The sequence below is a fragment of the Cetorhinus maximus genome, chromosome 19 (assembly GCF_964194155.1).
Source record: "Cetorhinus maximus chromosome 19, sCetMax3.hap1.1, whole genome shotgun sequence".
NCBI classification, from domain to species: domain Eukaryota; kingdom Metazoa; phylum Chordata; class Chondrichthyes; order Lamniformes; family Cetorhinidae; genus Cetorhinus; species Cetorhinus maximus.
The window spans coordinates 19832293-19858966 of NC_135897.1; the positions used below are offsets into that span (position 1 = coordinate 19832293).

A 26674-nucleotide genomic window follows, 5' to 3' on the forward strand; every position below is an offset into this window, starting at 1 on the left:
CTGAGCAAAATCCATGAATTAAAGAGATCCCTTGAAAAAAGATATCCTGAAATGTGCTTGATCTGAGTTTTCACACTTCTCAGTCAGCTGGGCTAGAAAAACAGGGCCCTAGACAAACTTGAAACTAGTTGCCGGTTATCGAAGTGTTGCTTAAAAGAGCATACTATGCAACTTTCTTTCCTCACTGCCCTGTGGCCACCAGAGGAAACAGAGTTGTAACCTGTTAATTAGCAAACCAGAGCAATGCTTATCAGCTAGTTTAGAGCAGCTAACCAGCTTCTCCTTTCTAGACTGTAACCAAGCAGGTACTCGCTTTGGGCCAGTGGTAGCATTCTCATCTCTCAGTCAGAGGGTTTTAAGTTCAAGCCTCATGGAAGGATTTTAGCACAGAATCCACACTGACTCTTGAGTGTAGCAGCATCTCCCCTCTGAGGGAGTTGTGCACTGTTGGAGGAGCTGTCTTTCAGTTGAGAAATTAAAACATGGTCCCCTTCACCTTTCTGATGGATGTAAAATATTTAATGGTACCGTTCAAAGAAGAGGAAAGGGACTTCCCCTGGACATCTTTGCCTCCCAACCAACATCACCACAACAGAGTATCTGGTCATTTATCTCATTGTTTTTATGGGACCTTGCTTTGTGCAAATTGGTTGCCATGATTCCCTACATTAAAACCATGAGTCCACTTAGAAAAAATACTTCATTGGCTGTGAAGCACTTTGTGATATCTTGAAATTATGTAAGGTCACTATATAATTGTTCTTTCTTTTTTTCTGTATTTCTTTCTGTAGTAATTGTAGCTTTAAGACTTATTGTATTGTATAGTATCACGTGAGAGTATGAATGAATCACTCACTGAAGTGTGGGGAACCTTAGAGTGGGAGTTCTTTTTCTAGTTGTGGAGCTGGATGGAAGCATGTAACTGCTGCTGCATCCCGTAAATAAAGTTTGACGTTTCTACTGAGAAACCTGTCTGGAAAATCAAGTCCATAAAAAACTGATAATGAGGATAAATCGGGTCCAGCATTGTCCCTTGCCCAGCAACTCTAAGTATCTTGTTTAAACAGAAGCAAAGGAAGATATACTCACGAGATATGACACATTTTAGCAGGATTGACCCCTTCAAACCATCCACAGCAGATTGGTGTCAATATGTAGAACACCTCAGGTTCTATTTCCAGGCAAATTAAATGATGGGGGAGGAAAAGAGGAGAGCAATTGTCCTAAGCATTTGCAGGAGTAAAATCTATAACTTAATCCGAAGTTTGACGGCCCTGAATGCACCCTATTCAAAGACCTTCAGTAAATTGGTAGACCTCATTAAGGGAGACTTTCAACCCAAACCCTCAGTCACCATCCAGGGGTTCAGGTTTAATTCGAGGGTTAGAGTCCTGGGGGAGACCATTGCTACATATATTTGAAACAACTGACTGAATACTGTGATTTGGGGGAAACCCTAAGTGATATGTTCAGGGCTCACTTGGTCTACAGTGTGCAAGATGATGCCGTTCAATGACGCTTATTAGTTGAAGTAAACCTCAAATTTAAAAAAACATTGGAAATAGCGCTCATGATGGAAAGCACTGAATGGGATGTGCAGGCTATACAAAGTGCACAAAATGGAGCCATTTTCCAGTTGGGGTGGGAACAGACAGCTGGGTGTGGCACAAAAAGCCGGGACTCCACCGCGAAGCAGGAGACAGTCCCCTCTACCCGAAAATGTAAAATAAATACAGGAAACAGCTCAGCAACAAATCTGAAAATGAATTGTTACTGATGTGGAAGCAATCATACTCCTGAAACTTGCTGTTTTAAAGAGGTGGGGTGCTATGCCATTAAAGAGGGCACATACTGAAGCATTGTAAAGCAAGATTGAGACACACTCCCAGGCTGCAAACTAAGTCAATCGAAGTACATAATGTGGAAGGACCAGAAACCACCAATTCTGATATTTACTCCCTCTTTAATGTAAAAGTAGGGAAGACAGAGCCAATCACTGTTACTGTGCAGGTAAACAGAAAACCTTTAAAGATGGAAGTGGACACTGGTGCTTCAACCACTGTAGTAGGAGAGCACACCTTCAATTATTTAAACAAGGGTACTCAACAATTGAATTTGGAGTAGACTTCAGCCAAATTGAAAACTTACACTAACGAAGCTATCCAAGTGAAGGGTATTACCACTGCACCTGTTTATTATAAGCACCAAACAGCACAGCTCCCAATGATAGCAGTAAAAGGTGAAGGACCAAGCCTTCTAGATCGCATTGTTTGAGGGAAATTAACCTTGATTGGCCAATGAGATTTCAAAAGGAAGCAGGAAGAGTTTCTGAGTTGGAAAAGAAACAAAGCAAGTTACTTTAGAATGAGCTTGGAGAGTCAAAGGGCGTTAACAGGATGTTAAAGGAGTGTGTAGCCATTCAGCAACTTGAGGAAATGAAGACTCTTAAACAGCAGCATGGAAGAACAGCAGAAGAAACTCAAGGAGACCCTGCTGAATTACAGAATTCAAGATGAAGCAAGTGAGCCTCGCAAAGAAAAGGAAAACCTGTTGAAAGACCTTCACACACGTCAAGGATCCTTCAAGTCAAAGTTTGTACCTCTGGAAAATTACGAAGAGAAGCAGAAAGAACTTAACATCACTGTGAAAAAACTGAAGAACCAGTTGGCAGGGAAGATGCAGCAATGTTCAAGGTTCCAGGAGGAAGGCAACATTACAAGAAGGAGACAAAAGAGCTGAAGAACTAGCCGAGTGAAACAAAAGAGGCATTAGAAGGAAAAGTTGTGGAACTTTCCAAAACACAAGTGGGTGATGAAGCTATGAGTAGCTCAACCCCTGAACGGAACCAAGTTGAGATTTCACCTGAGAGAAGTCAGGCCAACTGTGAAGTCAAGGTGAAGGACGAGACTAAACTCTGTGGTAGACAGAAGAAGACAAGATGGAAGATGGTTCAGAAAAGACAATGAACAACACCCCATACTACTACAGGTTAAACACCTTCAGAGCTACTAATGATGTGATGCCTCTGAACGAGATTAAGCCTTGTACCTCCCAATTTGGAGGGGCAGGTGGAAAAAAGTCAAGGGAATCTAAAAGCGACCGATTGGGCAGGATTTTTAGGTCGGCGTGCGGGTGAGGTCGGTGGGCCTGTGAGCAGCCGGGGGACAGACCGCTGCCAGTGACCAGCCCCCGACCACAATTTCATGCTGACTGGCTGCTAACTGGCCAGCCAGCATGAAACACATGCTGAAATGCTCAGCGCTGCCAGGGTGGGGGCGGGAGGAGGGCAGGTACTGACATAAGTGCGGGTGCGGGGGAGTGCGGAATGAAAGCTCCCTGAAGGCACAAAGCTGCCTCAGGGAGCTGAAGAACTTAGAAAGCAATAAATAAAGATTTTAAAATCCAGAAAAAATTGTCCACGCATCAGAATCAGTTATCTAAACATACACATGATGAAAGTTCTGTCCATACATTTTATTTTTTTAAATTTAATAATGGAAACCTCATCCCGCCCTTGGATTAAGTTTCATCAAAAATGCAAAGTCCGCCTGGCAGATTTGCCCATCCACCAGTCGCAAGGTTGGACAGACCACGAAAAATCGGGTACAATTGGAACTTTAATGGGCTTAATTGCCCTCTTAATTGTCAGCGGGTGCTTTTCCAACTTTCACGCACACCCGCTGACTTAAATATCACGCACTATTTTACGTTCGAGCGGGTCGGGAGCACACCCGCAAGCCAAGCTAAAAAGTCTGCCTGTGTTTTGCATAGTCATGAGTGAGAATTTACTGTTGGTGAAGCAGCAGATGTACAAAACTTCGGTGGTGGGTGGAATTGGTTACCTGGTGTAATAGTTTCTGTGACTGGACCCTTGTTGTACCAATAGAAGTAGAGGGCCAGATCACCTGCAAACATTTGAGAAGAAGGGAGATATCCCAACAAAATGATGCTCCACCTGTAATCATTGTAGAACCTGTGGCCCCTGTTGAAATTGTTCAGCCAAGGATAGACATACCAGATGTCTCTGTTGGAGTAGATAACACTGAACTGCCTGTGCCTAAAGAGGTACTTGATGTTGCTGCGGTTCCAGATTATGTGGATCCTGTAAGAGATTCGAAAGTCGTGGAGCTAGGACATTCCACCCAGATCAAGAGACCACTTGAGAGACTGACTTTATAATTCCATAATCTGTGTATATATTTGTAATGTCATGAAGGTAGATATTCTTGTAAATACAAACTGTTCAAAAATTTTAAAGGGGGAGGAATGTAGTAATTGTAGCTTTAAGGAATGTAATGACTGTAGCTTTAAGACTTATGTTGTATAGTCTTGAATTGTATAGTTTCAAATGACAGTGTGAATGAATTAGCTCTCAGCATGGGAACCTTAGAGTGGGAGTTCTTCTTCTAATTGTGGAGCTTGATGGAAGCATGTAACTGCTGCTGCTGTCTGTAAATAAAGTTCAATATTTCTAATGGGAAACCTGTCTGGAAAATCAAGTAACACTGTCTTACTTTATTTCATTCTTTCTTTCTTTCTTTTGTTCTTTCATTCTTTCTTTCTAAACTGCAAGGATTTTATTCTGAAACTAAACTCAGTTTAATCTTGGGTCATGAGTAACCACAATAATAAAATTATATTACATAGAAGCACAGGTTATTGTTGTGACAGGCAGAGGGTATAACTGGCATTGACTATCTCAGTCATGGGCTGTGCTAACAGTGTTTTATCTCTGCTTTCACAGATTGCTGTCTACTTGGGCAAGAGAGACTTTATAGCTCATGTCGCCCATACTGATGCCGTGGGTAAGTGCAAGTTCCAGCAGAGAACCAACTGCTTTAGGTAGCAGCTGTGTACTAACCTGTAATTACCATGTTTCTTAGTATTAACAAATTGGCCCTTCAAATAAAATTGCTTGGCATTGTGTAAGTTTCCCTGTTAAGTGTTTGTTAGCTGATATGAGAAAGAGCTTATGCTAACTTCCTCAGGCTTGATCTTTAATGAAAAGGTGGTATGTGACAATTATTTAGAGATGTCATTATGACCATGGAAGGAAAAGAAATGCAAAGCATAAAAAATCTGGAAACAGGATCAGCATAGAGTTGATGGCAATGCAAAGAAAAACATGGACTGTCCTCATGGTACAAACAAGGTTTCTACAGCATCAGTCACCATTGCCATCAAAATCATCAGTTTTGTCGCAGAGATACTACAGATTTGCACATGAGATGGGAAACCAAACCACAAACCACATTGTGAATGATTATGAATGATTAGGAATAGAACGTGGCAAACAGGGCTATGAATATTTAGTACATCTGCTCAAAAAATCAACCTGCTGTTTCCATTAAAATTCCAAGAGGCATTCAGAAATAGAGGCCGATAAGGACACCTGAGAAAAAACACCTTTGCAACTTTTAACGTGTCAAACTATTCTTTCTGAACAAAGCACAGGAAAAGGTTGCTGCTATTGACAGTTCAGCAATCCAAATTTATAATTATCATAATGTACAACCCCAATATAATAAAACTCAATATGTTTCTGATATATAACCCAACTTCAATGCAATAAACCTCCCAACATTATCCATCCCAATATAATACATTAACAATAAAACCTTCAACATAACCCCTCCACAAGATATTACATTGTCAATTACATTGAGGGAAGTGGTGGTATAGAGGTATTATCACTGGGCTAATATTCCAGAGAGGTAATGCTCTGGGGACCCAGGTTTGAATCCCACCATGGCAGCTGGTGAAATTTGAATTCAACAAAAATATGGAATTAAAAGTCTGATGATGACCACAAAAACATTGCCGATTGTCATAAAAACCTATCTAGCTCGCTCATGTCCTTTAGGGAAGGAAATCTGCTGTCCTTACCTGATCTGGCCTACACATGACTCCAGACCCACAACAATATGGTTGACTCTTAAATGCCCTCTGCGCAAGGCAATTAGGGATGGGCAATAAACACTGGCCCAGTTAGTGATACCCACACCCCATGAACAAATAAAAAATAATAATCCATCCTGAAAATAAAACAGCTCCAACATAATTCATCTATATAATATACCTAATGTAATATTTTTCTGATATAATTCAATATTTTTCCCCAATTCAATCTATCTCCAATATAATTTTTCCCCAATAAAACCCATCTCCAACATAATCCACCCCCAAACTTACAGATCTCCAATATAATATATCATCAATGTCCATCTCCCAAATAATGTAGCTATATAATGCAGCGGAGAAATTCATTTATGTAGCCCCGCTTCCATCGGTGCCATGCAGACATTATGTCGATTCCTGGAGGTCAGGTAGTTGTAGTGCCACCAGTGCCACCTGCACTGGTTTCCTGATTGATAGCATTGAGGAAACTGCACAGGCCATTCAGGTGGCAGCCTGTGGCAGTGCTTGCAGCCATCCCCACCCCCCGATCCCCCAACCAGCCTTGGAATCGACGTGGTCCGTGAGGTGCCACTAGAAGCAGCTCTATGTGAACAAATTACTCCCCCACAATATAAAACTTTTCTTCTGTAATCCATTCCCAATAAAATCTATCCAATGTGATCTAACTCCAATAACAGTACATACCACACAATGCCCCAAGACAGATTGTTGGCAGGATTGGCAGCGGGCATTGTTCCACATAGCATCCCAGGATTGGTGGCTGGGAGGGTTGGCACTGAATCTGGGCTGAATCACAGTGGTTAGTGAGAGGACTGGCACTCGGCCTGATTGATAGAGTGTCCCTGAGTTTGTTAATAGGAGATCTGGGACTGTTACTGTATGAATCACATGGTGTTCCTGAGCTGGTTAATGAGAAGGCCGGTTGGTGCTGGATGAAACAGGCCGCGTGGCCAGGGCTGGTTTCAGTAACTGACCTTATCTTGTTTCTCTGCAGATGGTGTGATTGTATTGGATACTGGCTACATAAAGGATATGAAAGGTGAGAAATCCCTCTCTTTGTTGAACAAAATAACCATCTGAACTACCTGCTCAGATTCTTGCCTTTCTGTAGGCTTGTCTAATCAGAGAAGTGAGGCCAACTGACATTAATTGTTTGAGGGCTGCAATAATAATCAAATCAAAAATAGAAAACATCGCACTTGCAGACTGTGCTTGATACACACTGAGCCTCACAAACAACAAAACCTCAAAGACACAAAACCTCACAGACACAAAGCCACACATTCACACTCAACCCTCACACACTCTGAGCCTCACACACTCTGAACCCTCAAACTCTGAACCCTCACACTCTGAACCCTCACACTCTGAACCCTCACACACTCTGAACCCTCACACTCTGAACCCTCACACTCTGAACCCTCACACTCTGAACCCTTACACATTCTGAACCCTCTCACATTCTGAACCTTCTCATACTCTGAACCCTCATATTCTGAACTCTTACACACTCTAAACCTTCTCACACTCTGAATCCTTACACACTCTGAACCCTCACACACTGAACTCTGACACTCTGTATCCTCACACACTCTGAACTCTCTTACACTCTGAACTCTGACACTCTGAACCCTCACACACTCTGAACCCTCTCATACTCTGAACCCTTACACACTCTGAACCCTTACACACTCTGAACACTCACACTCTGAACCCTCACACACTCTGAACCCTCTCATACTCTGAACACTCACATTCTGAACCCTCACACACTCTGAACTCTGACACTCTGAATCCTCACACACTCTGAACTCTCTTACACTCTGAACCCTCACACACGCTGAACCCTCTCATACTCTGAACACTCACACTCTGAACTCTTACACATTCTGAACCCTTTCACACTCTGAACACTCACACTCTGAACCCTCACATTCTGAACCCTCACACACTCTGAACACTCATACTCTGAACCCTTACACACTCTGAATCCTCACACTCTGTACCCTCACACATTGAACGCTCACCCTGATTTCATTTATGTCAATTAAAGAGCCGATTGGGTTCAGTATAAAACAGACTGCTGATTCACTATCACCTGTTTTATTCAACTTCCCAAGACAAAATTATAGCCTCTTTTGTCCTGCTCATATGTACACACAATAAGCCATGCACACACATGTACAGACAGATATCTTCTGCATGCACCTGTGTCCTCACATGTGTAAGTGCAAATGGGTAATAACATTGAGGTGTTGGGGCACACATTGGTATGTGGTGCACCCCTTTCAAGGTTGTATGTTGGGTACAAAACATACCAATTTCGCCTTGAAACATTCTGCACCCAACTTTCACAGCTATTGAATACATTGTTAAATTCCTGAGGCCCATTTTTTAGACATCCTGGGCAGATGTTATAAACATGGGTAAGGTTCCTTGAACAGGCTAACTAGGAGCCTGTTTGAAGGTACCATTGGAGTTTGTAATCAGCAGAACCAACGTCAAGCCTGCCCTGGTCAGTATTCTTCAGAATCCTTCTAATTTGTGTTTGTTAATTTGTGAAAAAAAAATCTCATTCAGGTAGAGCTAGGAGGAGCATGATGTTGCCCTTATTGTGTTGTGATTTCACCCTGCTTCATATGGCTTGCTCTAAGCCTCTCCTGGCTTTGAACTGGGGGACACTACCTAAATGACAATTCCCTCTAAATTCGCATTTCAGTGTGTGTGAGGCTCAGAGTGTGTGAAATTCACATTTCCAACTGGGCGAGCTGTCTATTGTAGTGTGACCAACTCAACCTGGAGATGCAGATGAAGCCCTTGGCCAATTTGTATTGATCTCTGGGTGTCTTGGTTTGGGTGTACCTTGGCCATGCAGTGCCAGGCCCAATCACAGGGCCAGTCAGTTACCCACTTTAGTATCTTCAGTCTTTGAAATGAGACTTTGAATAGCCTAGTTCTAATAGACTGAAGATACTCAGTTTACAACCCTATATTTATATTCTCAGATTGACACTCCAATCTACCACCCCAATTAATCTCATGTCTGAGCAGTTCACAGGCGGCCCAGTAGGTGTAAAGGCTTTGATTATTGAAGGTGCTTGCCTGATGAAACCCTGTTTCTCTCCACAGATGCTGCCTGACTTGCTGAATATTTCCAGCATCTTCTATTTTTATTTATTTGATTCTCCTTTCCTCTCTTCCTCTTTTCACAGGCCACCTAGCTGTGTGATTTACAGATGTTTTATCTTGCTTTCCAACACAGTAGACAGCAATGGAAAGATTGTCCAAGTATCTATAGCAGTACCAAAAACTGTATATTAAATTATGTTTGCTAAAGCTTTAAAAGACCACTTTCACGATTGCAGTGGATGATGGCATAGCCCGACATTCATAAATGCCAGAAATTATTGAAAAATGTACACAATGGGATTTGGTGACCCTCAGGTGGGAAGAAGAATTGGTGGGACTGCTGAAATTAAGAACTCAGAGCACAGGAAGCCATAGGTGTAAACCTCATTATGTCATGTCATGAGCCAACTAGTGAACAATAACTCATTGAACTGAATACAGGTCTACTCTGAGACAACCTGCAGTAGGGAGCTTTAATGAAATATCCTTGTAGTACAAGTTGCAGAATTATTTTGAACGTTGTTTGTTGCTGATGTCAGCCCACTATTACTTCTGGATCGTTGTTTCAGTTTTTTGCAGACTGCACTGTGCATTCCGCTATGGACGTGAGGATATGGATGTTTGTGGGTTGAAGTTCAGACGAGACCTGTATATGACCACGTTGCAAATCTATCCTCCTCCCTCGGGAGAAAAGCCTAAACCCCAAACCAAGTTGCAAGAGCATTTAGAAAGGAAGTTTGGAGATAAAGCTTATTCATTCTACTTCCAGGTATTTCTCTCCCTTGAGAAGTCTGAGAGTTACTGCCATCCTTGTCACTGGGGAGGAGCTAAAAGGCTATTTGATTATTTTTGATGCTTGTAATGGCTTAACCTGGCACAGCTGCTTTTCAATACTGCATACTCTTGGTCCCTCATACACCCTGGGTCCCAGCATGGTTCAGAGTTGAGGTTTTGCTAAAATGAATTAAACTGTTGCTAGATCCATGCCGCTCCTGCCTGCCAATGAATTGGGGGTATGGTGGCAGAGTGGTTATGTCTCTGGACTAGTTATAAATCCAGAGGCCTTGACTGATGATCCAGAGAATGAGTTCAAATCCCACTATGACAGCCGAGGGAATTTAAATTCAATTAAACAAAATCTGGAATAAGATATGCTAGTGTCTGTAATGGTAAATGAAACTACCAAATTGCCATAAAACCCCATTTGGTTCAGTAATTCCTTCAAGGAAGGAAATCTGTTGTCTATACACAGCCTGGCCTCCACACGACTCCCAGCTCCAGGAATCTGATTGACTCTTAACTTCCCTCAGTTCAACTCAAGAAGGCAGCTCACCATCACCTTCTCTACAGCAATTAGAGATGAACGATAAATGCTGGCCTGGCCAGCAACGCCCACATCCTGAGAATGATTTTTAAAAATATTGCCAAAGAGGCAGCAGAGGGAAGGACACACAAAGTGATCAGTTTCAGCTGAGCAATAACAACTAAACTTCTAGTCCTGCCACAGTGCGACTGCTGCTAACCTCATGCCATTCATGCTGACTCCATAAAGAATGTTCTCTTGTGTGTCCTGCCTACTTAAGTTGAAATGTTGTACTCCCTGTGCAAATTGGGCACTCTGAAGAGAGTCTTGCTACTGTGGGGAGTGGGTTATTTGCCATAACAGCAGGGTCGATGAAGGTAGCACATTTGATGTAGTCTACATGGATTTCCCCAAGGCTTTTAACAAGGTCACACATGGCAGACTTGTCTGAAAATTAAAAGCTCTTGGATCCAAGGAAAAGTGGAAAGTTGGATCCAAAATTGGCCCAGTGACAAAAGCAAGGGGTAATTATTGACTGGTGTTTTGTGACAGGAAAGCTATTTCGAATGGGATTCTGCAGGGCTCAGTACTGGATCCTTTGCTATACATGGTATATATCAATGACTTAGACTTAAATGTAGGAGCTATGATTAAGAAATTTGCAGATGATACAAAAATTGCTGTGTTGTTGCTCGTGAGGAAGAAAGGTGTAGACCGCAGGAAGATATCAATAGACTGGTCAGGTGGGTAGAAAAGTGGAAAACAGAATTCAGTCCAGAGAAGTGTGAGGTAATGCATTTGGAGAGGACAAACAAGGCAAGGGAATATACAACAAATGGTAGGATTCCGAGAGTGTGGAGAAATGTATGGACATTGGAGTAAATGTCCACAGACCCTTGAAGGTAGGAGGGCAGATAGATAAATGGTTAAGAAGACATATGGGGGAGAATCTTTGGCTCGGCGAGCAGGGGCGGGGCCCGCTCGCCGAGGCATAAAATGATGCGGGGTGACATCGGGCATGTGTCCCAACGTCACCGTGCGTCATTTAGATTTTCAGTTCGGCGGGCGCGCAGCTGACTCAGCTGTGTGCCTGCCGAACTGTCAAAGGCCAGTTAACTAACAATTAAAATAATTAATGAAGCTGCCTGTCCAACCTTAAGGTTGGCGGGCAGGCAAAGAGCCCAGACGGCCTTCGCATTTTTCATGGAACCTCATCCATAGGTGGGATGAGGTTTCATGAATGATTTTAAATTTTCACAAAAATTTTTATTGAAAAATAATGCACATGCCCCAGCTCATGTGATAGTTTCAGATGAGAGGACATGTCATAAAATTTTTTTCAACACTTTATTGAACTGTTAAAACTTAAAACTAATCTCCCTGAGGCACCCCTGTGCTTCAGGTAGATTTCTGCACTCTTTTACAAGCCAACTCAGGGTATCCACGCCACCCCCCCCCCCACCGCCCCCCCATCGCACAGGGAGCGCACAGCGCTTCCGGGTGTGCGTCACACTGGGCGGGCCTAAATTGGCCCGCCCACATAAAATGGCGGCGCGGACCCAATCGGGTGCACTGACCGGGTCTGCATCCGCCCCCGCACAACCCCCCACAACAGGGGGAAAATTCTACCCATGGGATACTTTCCTTTATTGGCCAAGGCCTAGAGTATAAGAGCAGGGATATTATGCTAGAATTGTAGAGAACACTGGTTGGACCGCAGCTAGAGTACCATGTACAGTTCTGGCCACAACATTACAGGAAGGATGCAATTGCACAAAAGAGGTTATAGAAAAGATTTATGGGAATGTTTCCAAGATTTGAAAATTTTAGCTATGAAGAAAGATCGGATAGGTTAGAGCTGTTTTCTTTGAAGGAGAAGAAGTTGAGGGGCAACTTGAGATTTACAAAATTAAGAGGTGCCTGGATAGAGTGGATTTAGAAGGACTGATTTCCATTAGCAGAGAGATCAACAACAAGAGGGTATAGATTTAATGTAATTGGTAGGAAGATTACAGCAATGTGTCCATGTTATTATAATGATATAATACCTTGGGCTTATTTACTGTGCAAGACACAAAATAAAGGGTATTGGAAGGCAGCTGAATTGTAAAATAAGCCCCAGGCTGCTCCCTCCCTAGACAAAATTATATGATGCAGGAGACATGAACAATTATGGTAAATAAAAAAGAAATACAGATGCGAAATACTACAGCTTATTTTTCTTAGATTTGTGCTGCATTGAAAGGTGGACCGACTTCAAAGTGTTAATGCTTTTTCTTTCTCCTTTGACAGTTCCCAGACTATCTACCCTGCTCTGTAACCTTGCAGCCTGGTCCAAAGGAAGTTGATAAGGTGAGATCTTTAAGACACTGCATGGGGTAATGGGGTGCGAAACTGGAATGAATGCCTGAAGGAATTGGAACACTGGCTCAGTACAGATCACATCTTATAGTGTGTTAAACCAAAGCCCAAATATTGCTGACATCTGCCCATGGGCTTTACCTAGAAGGTACTGAAGAAACTTGAGCCTTTGAGGCTGCGACACATGACCAAGTTGGTAGGGTCTGAATTTATGTCTGCAATTAAACTCACCGTCACAGTTTTAGTGAGGCAACCAGTAAAATTGGAAGGCCCCACTTAAGAAGCACCATGAAAGGTTAAAATCAGATCAGGAGCCACCTTGAACTGCTTGCTAGCAGATGTTGTTGGCTGGTGTCGGGACAGCACCGACAAAGTTTAGAAGGAAGTTACCCTCACTCCACAGCTTGTCCATGGTGCACTGGCTCAGAGACAGCCAGGTTGCTATTATGCCATCAGCATGCAGTCCAGACATTCAGAAAATACCGGATGGTGGTAACTCGCAAGCAGCTGTGTAATTGAGAGAGCCCCATCCATTGAGACAATGAACATTCAAACCTACACTAAAGTGTTTCACAATATAATTTGTCATTAGGAACTTCGGCACTGCACAATATAGGAATATTGTTGCGTCTGTAAGTGTGCACTCAATAGACTTGTGGAGGAAAACTAAATATTGTCAATCTCAAGGTAATGAATTCTTGCAGTGAAGACACAGGCATTCTCTAATGGCCTCATGATAAAAATGCACCGCCTAGGGTGAAACTAGTCAAGAAGGTCCCAGATTAATCACTGATTTGTATTAAAGTAGCAGTTGGGCTGTTACAATTTGTCTTGGCTTGGAAAGAAAGGAATAAAATTGTCTAGCACCCCTGCTTCTGATCACTATCCAGAGATTTCTGCTGGAAAGTACGTATCGGTGTATATTGGATGGTTGTGATGGTCCCCTGAATGTACTTGAGCAACTTCTCATACTAACACTATCAGCTAACATAGAAGAATGGCCACTTGAGTGGGGTAACATAGGGAAGCTAGCACCCATTGAGTCAATACCCAGGAGGACTCATTGGCCAGAATTTTCCAGCCCTGTTGGCGTCGGGCGTCGAGGCGGCAAGGGGGGACCGGACAATATAGCAAGAATGCCAAAAATTGGTTTCACACCGTCGTGAAACCAGTTTGCGATCATCTGCTCCACCCGTCAATGACACATGGGGAATCTAATTTCAATGCTTTAACATCTCATTATAAGCCCTGCTCACCAGAATCATCCACCCGTGCTGGATCATCCGGTCACATCGGCGTGATTGCATGCCGACATGTTTCACAACTGCACATAAGTGACATGCTCCTAACATAAGAACATAAGAACATGAGAAATGGGAACAGGAGTAGACCATTCGGCCCCTCGAGCCTGCTCCGCCATTCAATAAGATCATGGCTGATCTTTTTGAGTTTCGATTTCAACATTCCCATCTAACCCCAATAACCTTTGATTCTCTTGCCTAACAAGAATCTATCTACCTTTGCCTTAAAAATATTCAATGACCCCGCCTCCACCACCTTCTGAGGCAGAGAGTTCTAAAGTCGCATAACCCTCTGAGAGAAAAACTTCTCATCATCGCTGTCCTAAAAGGGTGACCCCTAATTTTAAAACAGTGCCCCCTAGTTCTGGACTCACCCACAAGAGGAAACATCCTTTTGACGTCTACCTTGTCAAAGCCATTCAGGATCTTGTATACTTCAGTCAAATCACCCCTCACTCTACTAAACTCCAGTGGAAACAAGCCCAGTCTGTCCAACTTTTCCTCATAAGACAACCCACTCATTCCAGGTATCAATCTAGTAAACTTCCTTTGAATCACCTCCAATGCATTTACATCCTTCCTTAAATAAGGAGACCAAAACTACACACAGTTTTTGAGGTGTGGTTTCACCAATGCCCTGTATAACTGAAGCAAAGCATCCTTACTTTTATGTTCAATCCCTCTCACAATAAAGGATAGCATTCCATTAGCCTTCTTAATTACTTACTGTACCTGCATACTAATTTTTTGTGACTCATGTACTAGTAGACCTAGATCTCTCTGCACCTCAGAATTATGAAGCCGTTCTCCATTTAAGTAATGCTCTGTTTTTTTGTTATTCCTGCCAAAGTGAACAACTTCACATTTCCTACATTAAACTCCTTTTGCCAGATCTTTGCCCACTCACTCAACCTATCTATATCCATCTGCAACCTCCTCATGTCCTCTTCACAACATACTTTCCTACCTATCTTTGTGTCATCTGCAAATTTAGCTACCATATCTTCACTCCCCTCATCTAAATCATTGATATAAATCCTAAAATGTTGAGGCTCGAGTACAGACTCCTGTGGGACTCTGCTCGTCACATCCTGCTGATCTGAAAAAGACCCATTTATGTATACTCTCTGCTCTCTGCCAGCCAGCCAATCTTCTATCCATGCTAATATGTTACACACTACACAATGCGTTTTTATTTTCTGTAATAATCTTTGATGTGGCACCTTATCAAATGCCTTCTGGAAATCCAAGTACAGTACGTCTACAGGACCTGGAAAAATTCATTAATTTTGCTTCCAATTTCCACCCCTCCATCATTTTCACATGGTCCATCTCTGACACTTCCCTTCCCTTCCTTGACCTTTCTGTCTCAATTTCTGGTGATAGACTGTCCACCAATATCCATTGCAAGCCTACCGACTCCCACAGCTACCTCGACTACAGCTCCTCACACCCCACTTCCTGTAAGGACTCCATCCCATTCTCTCAGTTCCTTTGCCTCCGTCGCATCTGTTCTGATGATGCCACTTTCAAAAACAGTTCCTCTGACATGTCTTCCTTCATCCTTAATCGAGGTTTCCCACCCATGGTGGTTGACAGGGCCCTCAACCGTGTCCGACCCATCTCCCACACCTCTATCCTCACACCCTCCCCTCCCTCCCAGAACCATGATAGGGTCCCCTTTGTCCTTACTTATCACGTCACCAGTCTCCTCATTCAAAGGATCATCCTCCACCATTTCCGCCAACTCCAGCATGATGTCACCACCAAGCACATCTTCACATCACCCCCCCCTGTCGACATTCCATAGGGACTGCTCCCTCTGGGACACCCTGGTCCACTCCTCCATCACCCCCAATATCTCATCCCCCTCCCACGGCACCTTCCCATGCAACCGCAGAAGGTGCAACATTTGTCCTTTTACCTCCTTCCTCCTCACCGTCCAAGGGACCAAACACTCCTTTCGGGTGAAGCAGTGCTTCAGTTGCATCTCCTTCAACTTGGTTTATTGCATTTGCTGCTCCCAATGCGGTCTCCTCTACATTGGAGAGACCAAACGTAGACTGAGTGACCACTTTGTGGAACACCTTCATTCTATCCGCAAGCATTACCCAGACCTCCCTGTCACTTGCCTTTCCAGCACACCACCCTGCTCTCATGCCCACATGTCCATCCTTGGCCTGCTGCAAAGTTCCAGTGAAGCCCAACGCAAACTGGAGGAACATCACCTCATCTTCCGATTAGGCTCTTTACAGCCTCCGGACTTAAAATTGAGTTCAACAACTTCAGACCATGAACTCTCTCCTCCATCCTCACCCATTTTTATCCCTTTTTTCAATATTCATTTTTATGTTAAAATATTTTTTAAATTTTTCATCCACATTTTTATTTTTATTTATTTTCAGTTTTATTCATTTATTCATTGTTTTATCCCCATCTTTTATCTTATTTTCAATCTTTTTTCTCCACCACCATCCTCTCCCCCACAAGAGCCATCTATTACTAGTTCATGTTGTTCTTTCCAGAGTGCTTACCCTTGTCCTGCTATTATCACATTCTGCTTTCTTACCTTAATGCCACTATCAGCACCTCCTTTAGCCCGTACCACTACCATTAACACCCCTTTGTCCTTTTGTTCGTGACATCTTTGTCAATCTCTCCTTTGCCCCCACCTATCGCTGGCCTTCTATCCAGCTTCACCTGCTCCATCCCCCCTTAAACAGTATAAATTTCATCACACTTTTACTTCTCTATAGCTCTGAAGAAGAGTCATACGGATTCGAAATGTTAACTCTGTTTTTCTCTCCACACATGCTGTCAGACCTGCTGGGTTTTTCCAGCATTTTCTGTTTTTGTTTCAGATTTCCAGCATCTGCAGTATTTTGTTTTTATCTACTACACCTGGTGTTTTCCCCTTTATATTATCTATGGAGAAGTTGAGGGAAGATGGTTAGAGTAGTTAAGCTTCAAGAAGGTGCCGTCACGGAATTGAGAAGGTGTAACCAGCCTTCCCACATCATTCTCTCTCCCAGTGTTAGGTGGTAACATTTTGAGTAATGACCAGAAGTGGGCTGGAGCATTCCACCTTATGCTTCATTCTCAGGTTTTTTCAGGGTGGGGGTGGGGGGTGAATGGGAGCCTACTCAAGCCATCCCGATACTGTGTGCACAGTGTGTGTTTAAAGGTTAGAACAAGAATATGATTGCTTGCTCTACCTTGCTTGCCAGGCACATATAGTGGGAAATTGCAGTTGTCCTGCCCTCAACTTTCCACCCACCATCTTTTGCCTTGTTCTTGGAGGCTCATTTGAGCTAGGGGAGCAAAGGGGCCCTGCTTACACTCACTGGTTGATTTTAGTGCCACTCCTTGGCATCAGGATAAGTAGGTTTTGTCCAATGGAAGTTTTAACAGGAGAATGATGGCCTTTCAATCCTATTATATGTATGATTTAGGAGATTTTTTCTGCTTTCTGTACAGTGTTGTGGAGTGGACTTTCAAATCTTGGCATTCTGTGCAAAGTCTCTCAGCATTGATGAGAATATCTCCAAAAGGTAAAGGTACTTTCATCTAAACATGGAGAGTGATTGATGTTGGTCTCTTCCTACGGGATGTTAAACTTGACAAATAATCAGGTAGAAAGTAACTGTTCTCAGGGTCCCCTTAGTGCACTAGAATGGCTTATACAAGTACATAATGTAGCAGTGTGCATGCAATCAATCTGCTAATGCAAACAGGCAGCTGATCCACTTGCATGTAAAAGTAATGGATAAACACAAATGTGAGCACAATAGATCCATATGCGAATGCATGCAATATATCCTCTAGTGTCTTGTGTTAAAGGAACCCAGATGATCACAGTCTAGTTCAAACACAGCTCCCTTACTAAAATCAGGACTGGTTATAATTAGCTGGTGTGGGTGATCCATCTTCCTAATTCTTTTCCCTTCCAGGAGTTCTGTGTCCATGGTTATCCGTAAGGTGCAGTACGCTCCTGAGAATAAAAATTTTCAGCCAGTGGCTAAAATTACTAGACAATTCCTCATGTCAGACAAACCTCTATACCTAGAAGCATCACTCAACAAAGAGGTAAGCATTTGATAAATCATGTTTTACCTTGGCAGTCAGATTTATAAATATACTTAATGACAGAACGTGCTTGTCTAATTGAAAAGCAGTTTTTGAAGTGAGGCTCCATTTTCCTGCTCAGGTAGATGTAAAAGATCCCATGATAATATTCAAAGAAGAGCAGGAAAGCTCATGGTGTCCTGACCCCTAGAACCATAGAACCATAGAACACTACAGCACAGAAAACAGGCCATTCGGCCCTTCTAGTCTGTGCCGAAATATTATTCCGCTAGTCCCATTGACCTGCACCTAGTCCATAACCCTCCAGACCTCTCCCATCCATGTATCTATCTAATTTATTCTTAAAACTTAAGAGTGATCCCGCATTTACCACGTCAGATGGTAGCTCGTTCCACACTCTCACCACTCTCTGAGTGAAGAAGTTCCCCCTAATGTTCCCCCTAAACCTTCCCCCTTTCACCCTAAAGCCATGTCCTCTTGTGTTTATTTCTCATAATCTAAGTGGAAAGAGCCTACTCGCATTTACTCTGTCTATACCCCTCACAATTTTGTAAACTTCTATCAAATCTCCCCTCATTCTTCTACGCTCCAAGGAATAAAGTCCTAACCTGTTCAATCTTTCCCTGTAACTCAACTCCTTAAGACCCGGCAACATCCTTGTAAATCTTCTCTGCACTCTCTCAATCTTACTGATATCCTTCCTGTAGTTAGGCAACCAGAACTGCACACAATACTCCAAAGTTGGCCTCACCAATGTCTTATACAACCTCACCATAACATCCCAACTCCTATACTCAATACTTTGATTTATGAAGGCCAGTATGCCAAAAGCTTTCTTTACAACCTTGTCTACCTGTGACGCCACTTTCAGGGAATTATGTATCTGAACTCCCAGATCCCTTTGTTCCTCCGGACTCCTCAGTGCCCTACCATTTACTGTGTATGTCCTACCTTGGTTTGACCTTCCAAAATGTAACACCTCACACTTTTCCGCATTAAATTCCATCTGCCATTTTCTGGCCCATTTTTCCAGTTGGTCCAGATCTCTCTGCAAGCTTTGAAAGCCTTCCTCGCTGTCCACAACGCCTCCAATCTTAGTGTCATCAGCAAACTTGCTGATGCAATTCACCACATTATCATCCAAATCATTGATATAGACAACAAACAACAATGGTCCCAGTACAGATCCCTGAGGCACACCACTAGTAACAGACCTCCAGTCTGAGAAGCAATCATCCACTACCACTCTCTGTCTTCTCCCACACAGCCAATTTCGAATCCAGTTTACAACTTCTCCATGGATACCAAGTGTCTGAACCTTCTAAACTAACCTCCCATGTGGAACCTTGTCAAAGGCCTTACTAAAGTCCATGTAGACAACATCCACAGCCTTTCCTTCATCTACTTTCTTGGTAACCTCCTTGAAAAACTCTACAAGGTTCGTTAAACACGACCTACCACGCACAAAGCCATGCTGACTATCCTTAATCAGCCCTTGGCTGTCCAAATAATTATATATCCGATCTCTCAGAACACCTTCCAATAATTTACCTACTACTGACGTCAGGCTCACTAGCCTGTAATTACCTGGTTTACTTTTGGAGCCTTTTTTAAACAACGGAACAACATGAGCTACCCTCCAATCCTATGGCACCTCACCCGTGGCTAAGGACATTTTAAATATTTCTGCCAGGGCCCCTTCAATTTCTACACTAGTCTCCCTCAAGGTCCGAGGGAATATCATGTCAGGCCCGGGGGATTTATCTACCTTTATTCGCTGTAAGGCAGCAAGCACCTCCTCCTCTTTAATCTCTATATGTTCCATGAAACTACTGCTTGTTTCCCTTCCTTCCTTATACACTATGCCAGTTTCCTGAGTAAATACTGATGCAAAAAAACTGTTTAAAATCTCCCCCATCTCGTGAGGCTCCACACATAGACGGCCACTCTGATCTTCAAGGGGACCAATTGTGTCCCTTACTATCCTTTTACTCTTAATATACTTGTAGAAACCCTTCGGGTTTACCTTCACATTATCTGCCAAAGCAACCTCATGTCTTCTTTTTGCCTTCCTGATTTCCTTTTTTAGTATTTTCTTACATTTTCTATACTCTACAAGTACCTAATTTGCTCCTTGTTGCCTATACCTGCTATACACCTCTCTCTTCTTAACCAGATCGCCAATATCCCTTGAAAACCAAGGTTCCCTATGCCTGTTAACTTTGCCTTTAATCCTGACAGGAACATGCAAACTCTGCACTCTCAAAATTTCGCCTTTGAATGCCTTCCACTTACTGACACATCCTTGCCTGAAAACAACTTATGCCAATCCACTCTTCCTAGATCCTTCCTCATTTCCACAAAATTGGCCTTTCTCCAATTTAGAATCTCAACTCGAGGACCAGACCTATCCTTATCCATAATTAGCTTAAAATTAATGACATTGTAGTCACTGGACCCAAAATGTTCGCCTACACATACTTCTGTCACCTAACCTGTCTGGTTCCCTAATAGGAGATCAAGTATTGCATCCTCTCTCGTTGGTACCTCTATATATTGATTTAGAAAACTTTCCTGAACACATTCGACAAACTCCAAGCCATCCAGCCCTTTTACAGTATGGGAGTCCCAGTCAATATGTGGAAAGTTAAAATCTCCTACTATCACAACTTTCTGTTTCTTACATCGGTCTGCTATCTCTCTACAGATTTGCTCCTCCAATTCTCTCTGACTATTGGGCGGTCTATAATACAACCCTATTAGTGTGGTCACACCTTTCCCATTCCTCAGCTCCACCCATATGGCCTCTGTAGATGAGCCCTCCGGGCTGTCCTGCTTACGCACAGCTGTGATATTTTCCCTGACTAGTAATGCCACTCCTCCCCCTTTCATCCCTCCCCCTTTATCACGTCTGAAACAACGGAACCCCGGAACATTGAGCTGCCAGTCCTGCCCCTCCTGCAACCAAGTCTCACTAATAGCAATAATGTCGTAATCCCATGTGCCAATCCACGCCCTAAGCTCATCTGCCTTTCCGACAATACTCCTTGCATTGAAATAGATGCACCTGAGAACATTTCTATCACGTATGGACCCTTGATTTCTGTCTATACATGCATTCCTCGCTTGACCTTTATCCTCCTCCACCTCACTATCTGCTCTAACACTCTGGTTCCCCTCCCCCTGCAAATCTAGTTTAAACGCCCCGGAGCAGCACTAGCAAACCTACCCGCAAGGATGTTAGCCCCCCTCCAGTTCAGGTGCAAACCGTCCCGTCGGAACAGGTCCCACCTTCCCTGGAACAGAGCCCAATTGTCAAGAAACATGAAGCCCTCCCTCCTGCACCATCTCCTTAGCCACGTATTTAGCTGCATTATCCTCCTATTTCTAGCCTTACTAGCACGTGGCACGGGTAGCACTCCTGAGATCGTAACCCTGGAGGTCCTGTCCTTCAACTTTGCACCTAACTCCCTAAACTCTCTTTGCAGGACCTCCTCCTCCTTCCTATCCACGTCATTGGTCCCTACATGGACCACGACATCTGGCTGCTCACCCTCCCTCCTGAGAATACTGAGAACTCAATCCAAGATATCGCGGACCCTGGCACCAGGGAGGCAACAGACCATCCGGGATTCTCGATCTCTCCCCCAGAACCTCCTATCTGTCCCCCTAACTATTGAATCCCCTATCACTACTGCTCTCATCTTTTCCCTCCCTCCTTTCTGAGCTGAGGGTCCAGCCTTGGTGCCAGAGACGCGACCACTACAACTTGTCCCTGGTAGGTCGTCCCCACCAACAGTATCCAAAACGGTATACCTATCGTTGTTGCGAACGGCCACAGGGGTGCTCTGCTCTTTCTGTCTATTCCCCTTCCCTCTCCTGACATTCACCCAGCTGCCTGCCTCCTGACTTTTAGGGGTGACTGTCTCCCTGAAACTCCTGTCTATTACTGCCTCTGCCTCCCGTATGATCCGAAGTTCATCCAGCTCCAGCTCCAGTTCCCTAACTCGGCTTCTCAGGAGCTGCAGCTGGATGCACCTTTTGCAGGTGTAGTCATCAGGGACAATTGTGCTGTCCATGACTTCCCACATGCTGCATTCAGAGCACTCGACTGCCCCAACTGCTGCCTCCATTACCTACTCCTAATTTAAAAGGACTTTACCTGGCCCTACCCCACTGGGAGCAAGCTCGTACTCAGCCTCTGCTCGCCCAAGCCTCTCGAGCCAAAGCCTCAAAGCTCCACTTCTTCACTGGGCCACTCGCCCACTGGCTGCTCACAGGCTGGCCGCTCCTCTTCAGCTTCCCCTCCTTTTATTTTCAATCTCTGCGCTCTTTTTCAACTGACCTGCCTTCAAGAGCCGCGCTCTTTTTCAAATGTTGAGGAGTCCTTCTCCTTGGTTCCCTCCTGAGTCGTGGTGACTGCGCTGACTTCTCCCAGAATGCTTCAGTCACTTCTCACCAGCGCCCTACTTCTCCCTCAATCAGAACAGATTATCGGATGAGTCTGCTGTTCATGGGAGCTTGTTGCATGAAAGTTGGGTGCCACTTTTGCATGTGTAACACCTGTAACTCATTTGAAAAGCAACTGTTTGTAAAGCATTTTGGGATGTATGGAGGAGATGATAGTGTTCGGTATATTCAAGTTCATTGAAAGACCAGCTATTCAGTTTAGGTACATTCAACCCCTCTGCTTTGAATCCGGGTCCACCTTTTATATCTGAGAAGAAAGGGAACAGGATTCTAATGATACTGTACGGCCTTAATCCAAAACATCTAGCTTGGTTCTCTGGAGAAGTCTATCTGATCGGGGGGCTGCATGTCAGGGCTCATTCAGTGCTGGCAGATCGCTGTGGTTAGTAAAACAAAGTCTGGTCATGAAAATGGATCAGGCCTCCGCCTGACATCATTGGCTGTCCCCCACACACCCCCACCCCGTGATTGCACACACAATAATTACAGGACATTAAGATCAGATCCCCTCCCCTGAGATCTAGGCCAGGATTTTCCAGCCGTTGGGCAGGCCTAGAGTGGTCGGGAAGCCAACTGCTGCCCGCGATTTCACACTGGCTGGCCAATTAATGGCCAATTAATGGCCAGCCAGCGTGAATCGCACGCTGCAGCACTCAGCGCTGCCAGGGTGGGGCGGGAGGAGGGCGAGCGCAGAAGTTTGCTCTTGCACATAGGTGCGCGCAGTAAAAGCAGCAGTAAAAGTAAGAGCACAGAGCTGCCTCAGGGAGCTGAAGATTTTTAAAATAAAAAATAAAGATATTAAAAATAATGAAAACATGTCCCCTCATGTGACTCTGTCACATGAGCAGGGACATGTTAAATATGAGTGTTAAAAGGTTTTATTATTTTTAATCACAGGTCGAAACCTCATCCCGCCTGTGGATGAGGTTTTGCCAAAAATGCAAAGGCCACTTGGCCTTTTCTCTCACCCACCAACTGAACGGCTGGACGGCCAGCAAAAAATTCGAGTCAATTAGTTGATTAAGGGCCTTGCTAGGCCACTTAATTGTCAGCCGGCATGCTGCTGCCACCCACAGGTGCCTGTCGACCAAAATATCACACAAGTGCGTGATGACATCGGGACACTCGCCCGACGTCATTGTGTGTCATTTTACGCTCGTTCGGGTCAGGCGCATACCTGCCCGACGAGAGAAAAATTCTGCCCCTAGCATCAGAGGACTGAGCAACACAATCATGTTCAGCTCTTCGTCTTTGAAAGAAAAGGAAATGAGAGGTTGATAATATACCAAGTGAACTAATGAAAGTAATCCTGAGTCATTATTTAAAGTTAAACCATGATTGTAGCACAGAGGTGTGTAAGTACAAACTGGTAATATGCAAAAGCTCAGGATTGGTATCAGGTTCTTTATAGGAAGAGTGATCAGTATTTGGAATGGGCTCCGCATGAAGTATTGAATGCAAAGCTTTGGAGTTATTCAACAGGTTGTTAGATTTTGTGAATGCAGGATGGTAGGTTGGGATGGAAGGATGAGTTAAGTAGGCAAAATGTGATCTTTGTGAAATATTGTCCTGATTTGAAATACATTGTTTTATAGATTTTTTACCATGGCGAGCCAGTTGAAGTCAGTGTTGAGGTGATCAATCATTCCAGCAAGACTGTGAAGAAGGTTAAAATAACAGGTACGACAAAAGGGCCGGGTGATTTTTAAAAATTCATTCATAACGTGGACATTGCTGACAAGTCCAACATTTAGTGCAATCCCTAATTGCCTGGAGAAGGTGGTGGTGAGCTAGCTTCTTGAACTGTTGTAGTCCATGCGGTGAAGGTACACCTACAGTGCTGTTAGGGACAAAGTTCCAGGGCTTGGATCAAGTGACAATGAAGGAATGGTGATATATTTCCAAGTTGGGATGATGTGTGACTTGAAGGGAAGCTTACAGGTGGTGATGTTCCCATGTGCCTGCTGCCCTTGTGCTTCTGGAAGGTAGAAGTTGTGGGTTCAGGAGGAGCTGTTGGAGAAGTGTTGGTGGCAACGTTGGCTGGAGTGCATCTTGTAGCTGGTACACACTATAGCCACATTACACCGGTGGTGGAGGGAATGATTGTCAAAGTAGATGGATGGGGTGCTGATCAAGCGGCTGCCTTTTCCTGAGTGGTGTCAAGTTTCTTGAGTATTGTTGGAGCTGCACTCATCTGCACATTCCTGACTTGTGCCTTGTAGATGGTGGAAAGGCTTCGAGGAGTCAGGAGGTGCGATACTCAACTGCAGAATACCCAGTTTCTGACCTGCTCTTGTAGCCACAGTATATATATGGCTGATAAAAACAAAAAGCTAAACGCTACTGCGGATGCTGGAAATCCAAAACAAAAACAGAATTACCTGGAAAAACTCAGCAGGTCTGGCAGCATCGGTGGAGAAGAAAACAGTTGACGTTTCGAGTCCTCACAACCCACGACTCACGACTCACGTGAGGACTCAAAACGTCAACTGTTTTCTTCTCCACCGATGCTGCCAGACCTGCTGAGTTTTTCCAGGTAATTCTGTTTTTGTTTTATATATATGGCTGGCCCAATTGAGTTTCTGGTCAGTGGTGACTTCAGGTGATTGTTGGTGAGGGATACATTGATGATAATCCTATTGAATCTAAAGGAGATGTGGTTAAACACTCTCTTGTTGGAGATAATGACTGCCTGGTAATTGTGTGCAATGTAGGTTACTTGCCACTTATCAGCCTAAGCCTGAATGTTGTCCAGGCTGCTTCATGACCTGAGGAGTTGCAAATGTAACTGAATGCAATGGACATCCACTTCTGAATTTAGGATTAAGGGAAAGTCATTGATGAAATAAATGAAGATAGTTGCGCCTAGGTTAACACCCTGAGAAACTCCTGTGGTAATTTCCTGGGGCTGAAACGATCAGCTTCCAAAAACCAGCTTCTTTTGTTCTAGGTGGATTCGAACCAATGGAAAGTTTTCCTCCTCATTTCCATTGACTTCAATTTCACTAGGACTCCTTATGCCACACTCGGTCAAATGCTGCCTTTGGATTTCAGTTCTTTTGTCCATGTATGTTTAAACCAAGGCTATAATGAGGTCTGGAGCTGAGTGGTCCTGGCAGAACTGAAACTGAACATCAGTGAGCAGGTTATTGCTGAATAAGTGCCATTTGTTAGTGCCCTAAACGACACGTTCCATTACTTTGCAGATGATTGAGTGGGGGGCGGGGGAGGTTGTGGTGGTGGTGGGTAACTGACCAGGTTTGATTGGTCCTACTTTTTGTGGCCAGGACATGCCTGGGAAATTTTTCACTTTGTCAGGTAGATGTCAGTGTTGTAACTCTTTTGAGCCAACCAAGTAAACTAAATTAACAAAATTAGGGACAAAGTAAAAGGCAGCCTCTTAAAGGGAAACAGCAAAAACAAAGACAAAATTTAAAGGAAACACTGTACTGAATCAGCTTAGTTAGAGATGTAACTAGATCTGGAGCACAAGTCTTTGGCCGGCTTGGATATTGTTGGGGCTCATAGCCTTTTCTGTATCCAGTGTGTTCAGCTAATTTGTTTCACTGAAGGAATAGCTGAAGACATTAGTGAAGAAAATGATAGCACTATAGAGTGGCAAATTCTTAGGACCAGGTGACTTCCACTCTTCAGTGCCATTATTTTAAGCAGAGCAGATGGAAGCATAAAATTACAAAGATAGATTAAGTGAATGGGCAAAGCTGTGGCAAATGGATTTCAAGGTAGGCAAATGTGAGGTCATTCACTATAGAGTAAAAATGGATAGAACAAGGTACTTTCTGAATGGTGAAAAGTTAGATACAGTGGAGCTCCAAAGAGACTTGCATGTTCAGATACGTAGATCATTAAAATGTCATCAATCAATGAAAATAAACAATAAGGCTAGTGGAATGCTAGCCTTATATCTGGAGGTCTAGAACAAAAAGGTGGTAGAAGTTATGCTCTAACTATGCAAAGCCCTGGTTAGACCACACCTGGAGTGCTGTGAACAGTTCTGGGCACTGTAAGACATAACCTTCTAGCCCTGACAGGTTAATTCACTGTTCAGACATGAAGGTTACAGGAATTAATGAGACAACATTCA

General features: G+C 43.7%; 1 protein-coding gene across 1 annotated transcript in view; it reads left to right on the forward strand.

Annotated features, from left to right (window-relative positions):
• LOC144693674 (beta-arrestin-1-like) overlaps nucleotides 1-26674 on the forward strand; it is a 49168-nt gene that overhangs the window by 5526 nt on the left and 16968 nt on the right. Inside the window, exons 3-9 of the mRNA XM_078563551.1 lie at nucleotides 4745-4805; nucleotides 6914-6958; nucleotides 9618-9817; nucleotides 12644-12703; nucleotides 17491-17564; nucleotides 17964-18099; nucleotides 24165-24249. Coding sequence (XP_078419677.1) covers nucleotides 4745-4805; nucleotides 6914-6958; nucleotides 9618-9817; nucleotides 12644-12703; nucleotides 17491-17564; nucleotides 17964-18099; nucleotides 24165-24249 — 661 coding nt within the window. The remainder of the gene's footprint in view (nucleotides 1-4744; nucleotides 4806-6913; nucleotides 6959-9617; nucleotides 9818-12643; nucleotides 12704-17490; nucleotides 17565-17963; nucleotides 18100-24164; nucleotides 24250-26674) is intronic.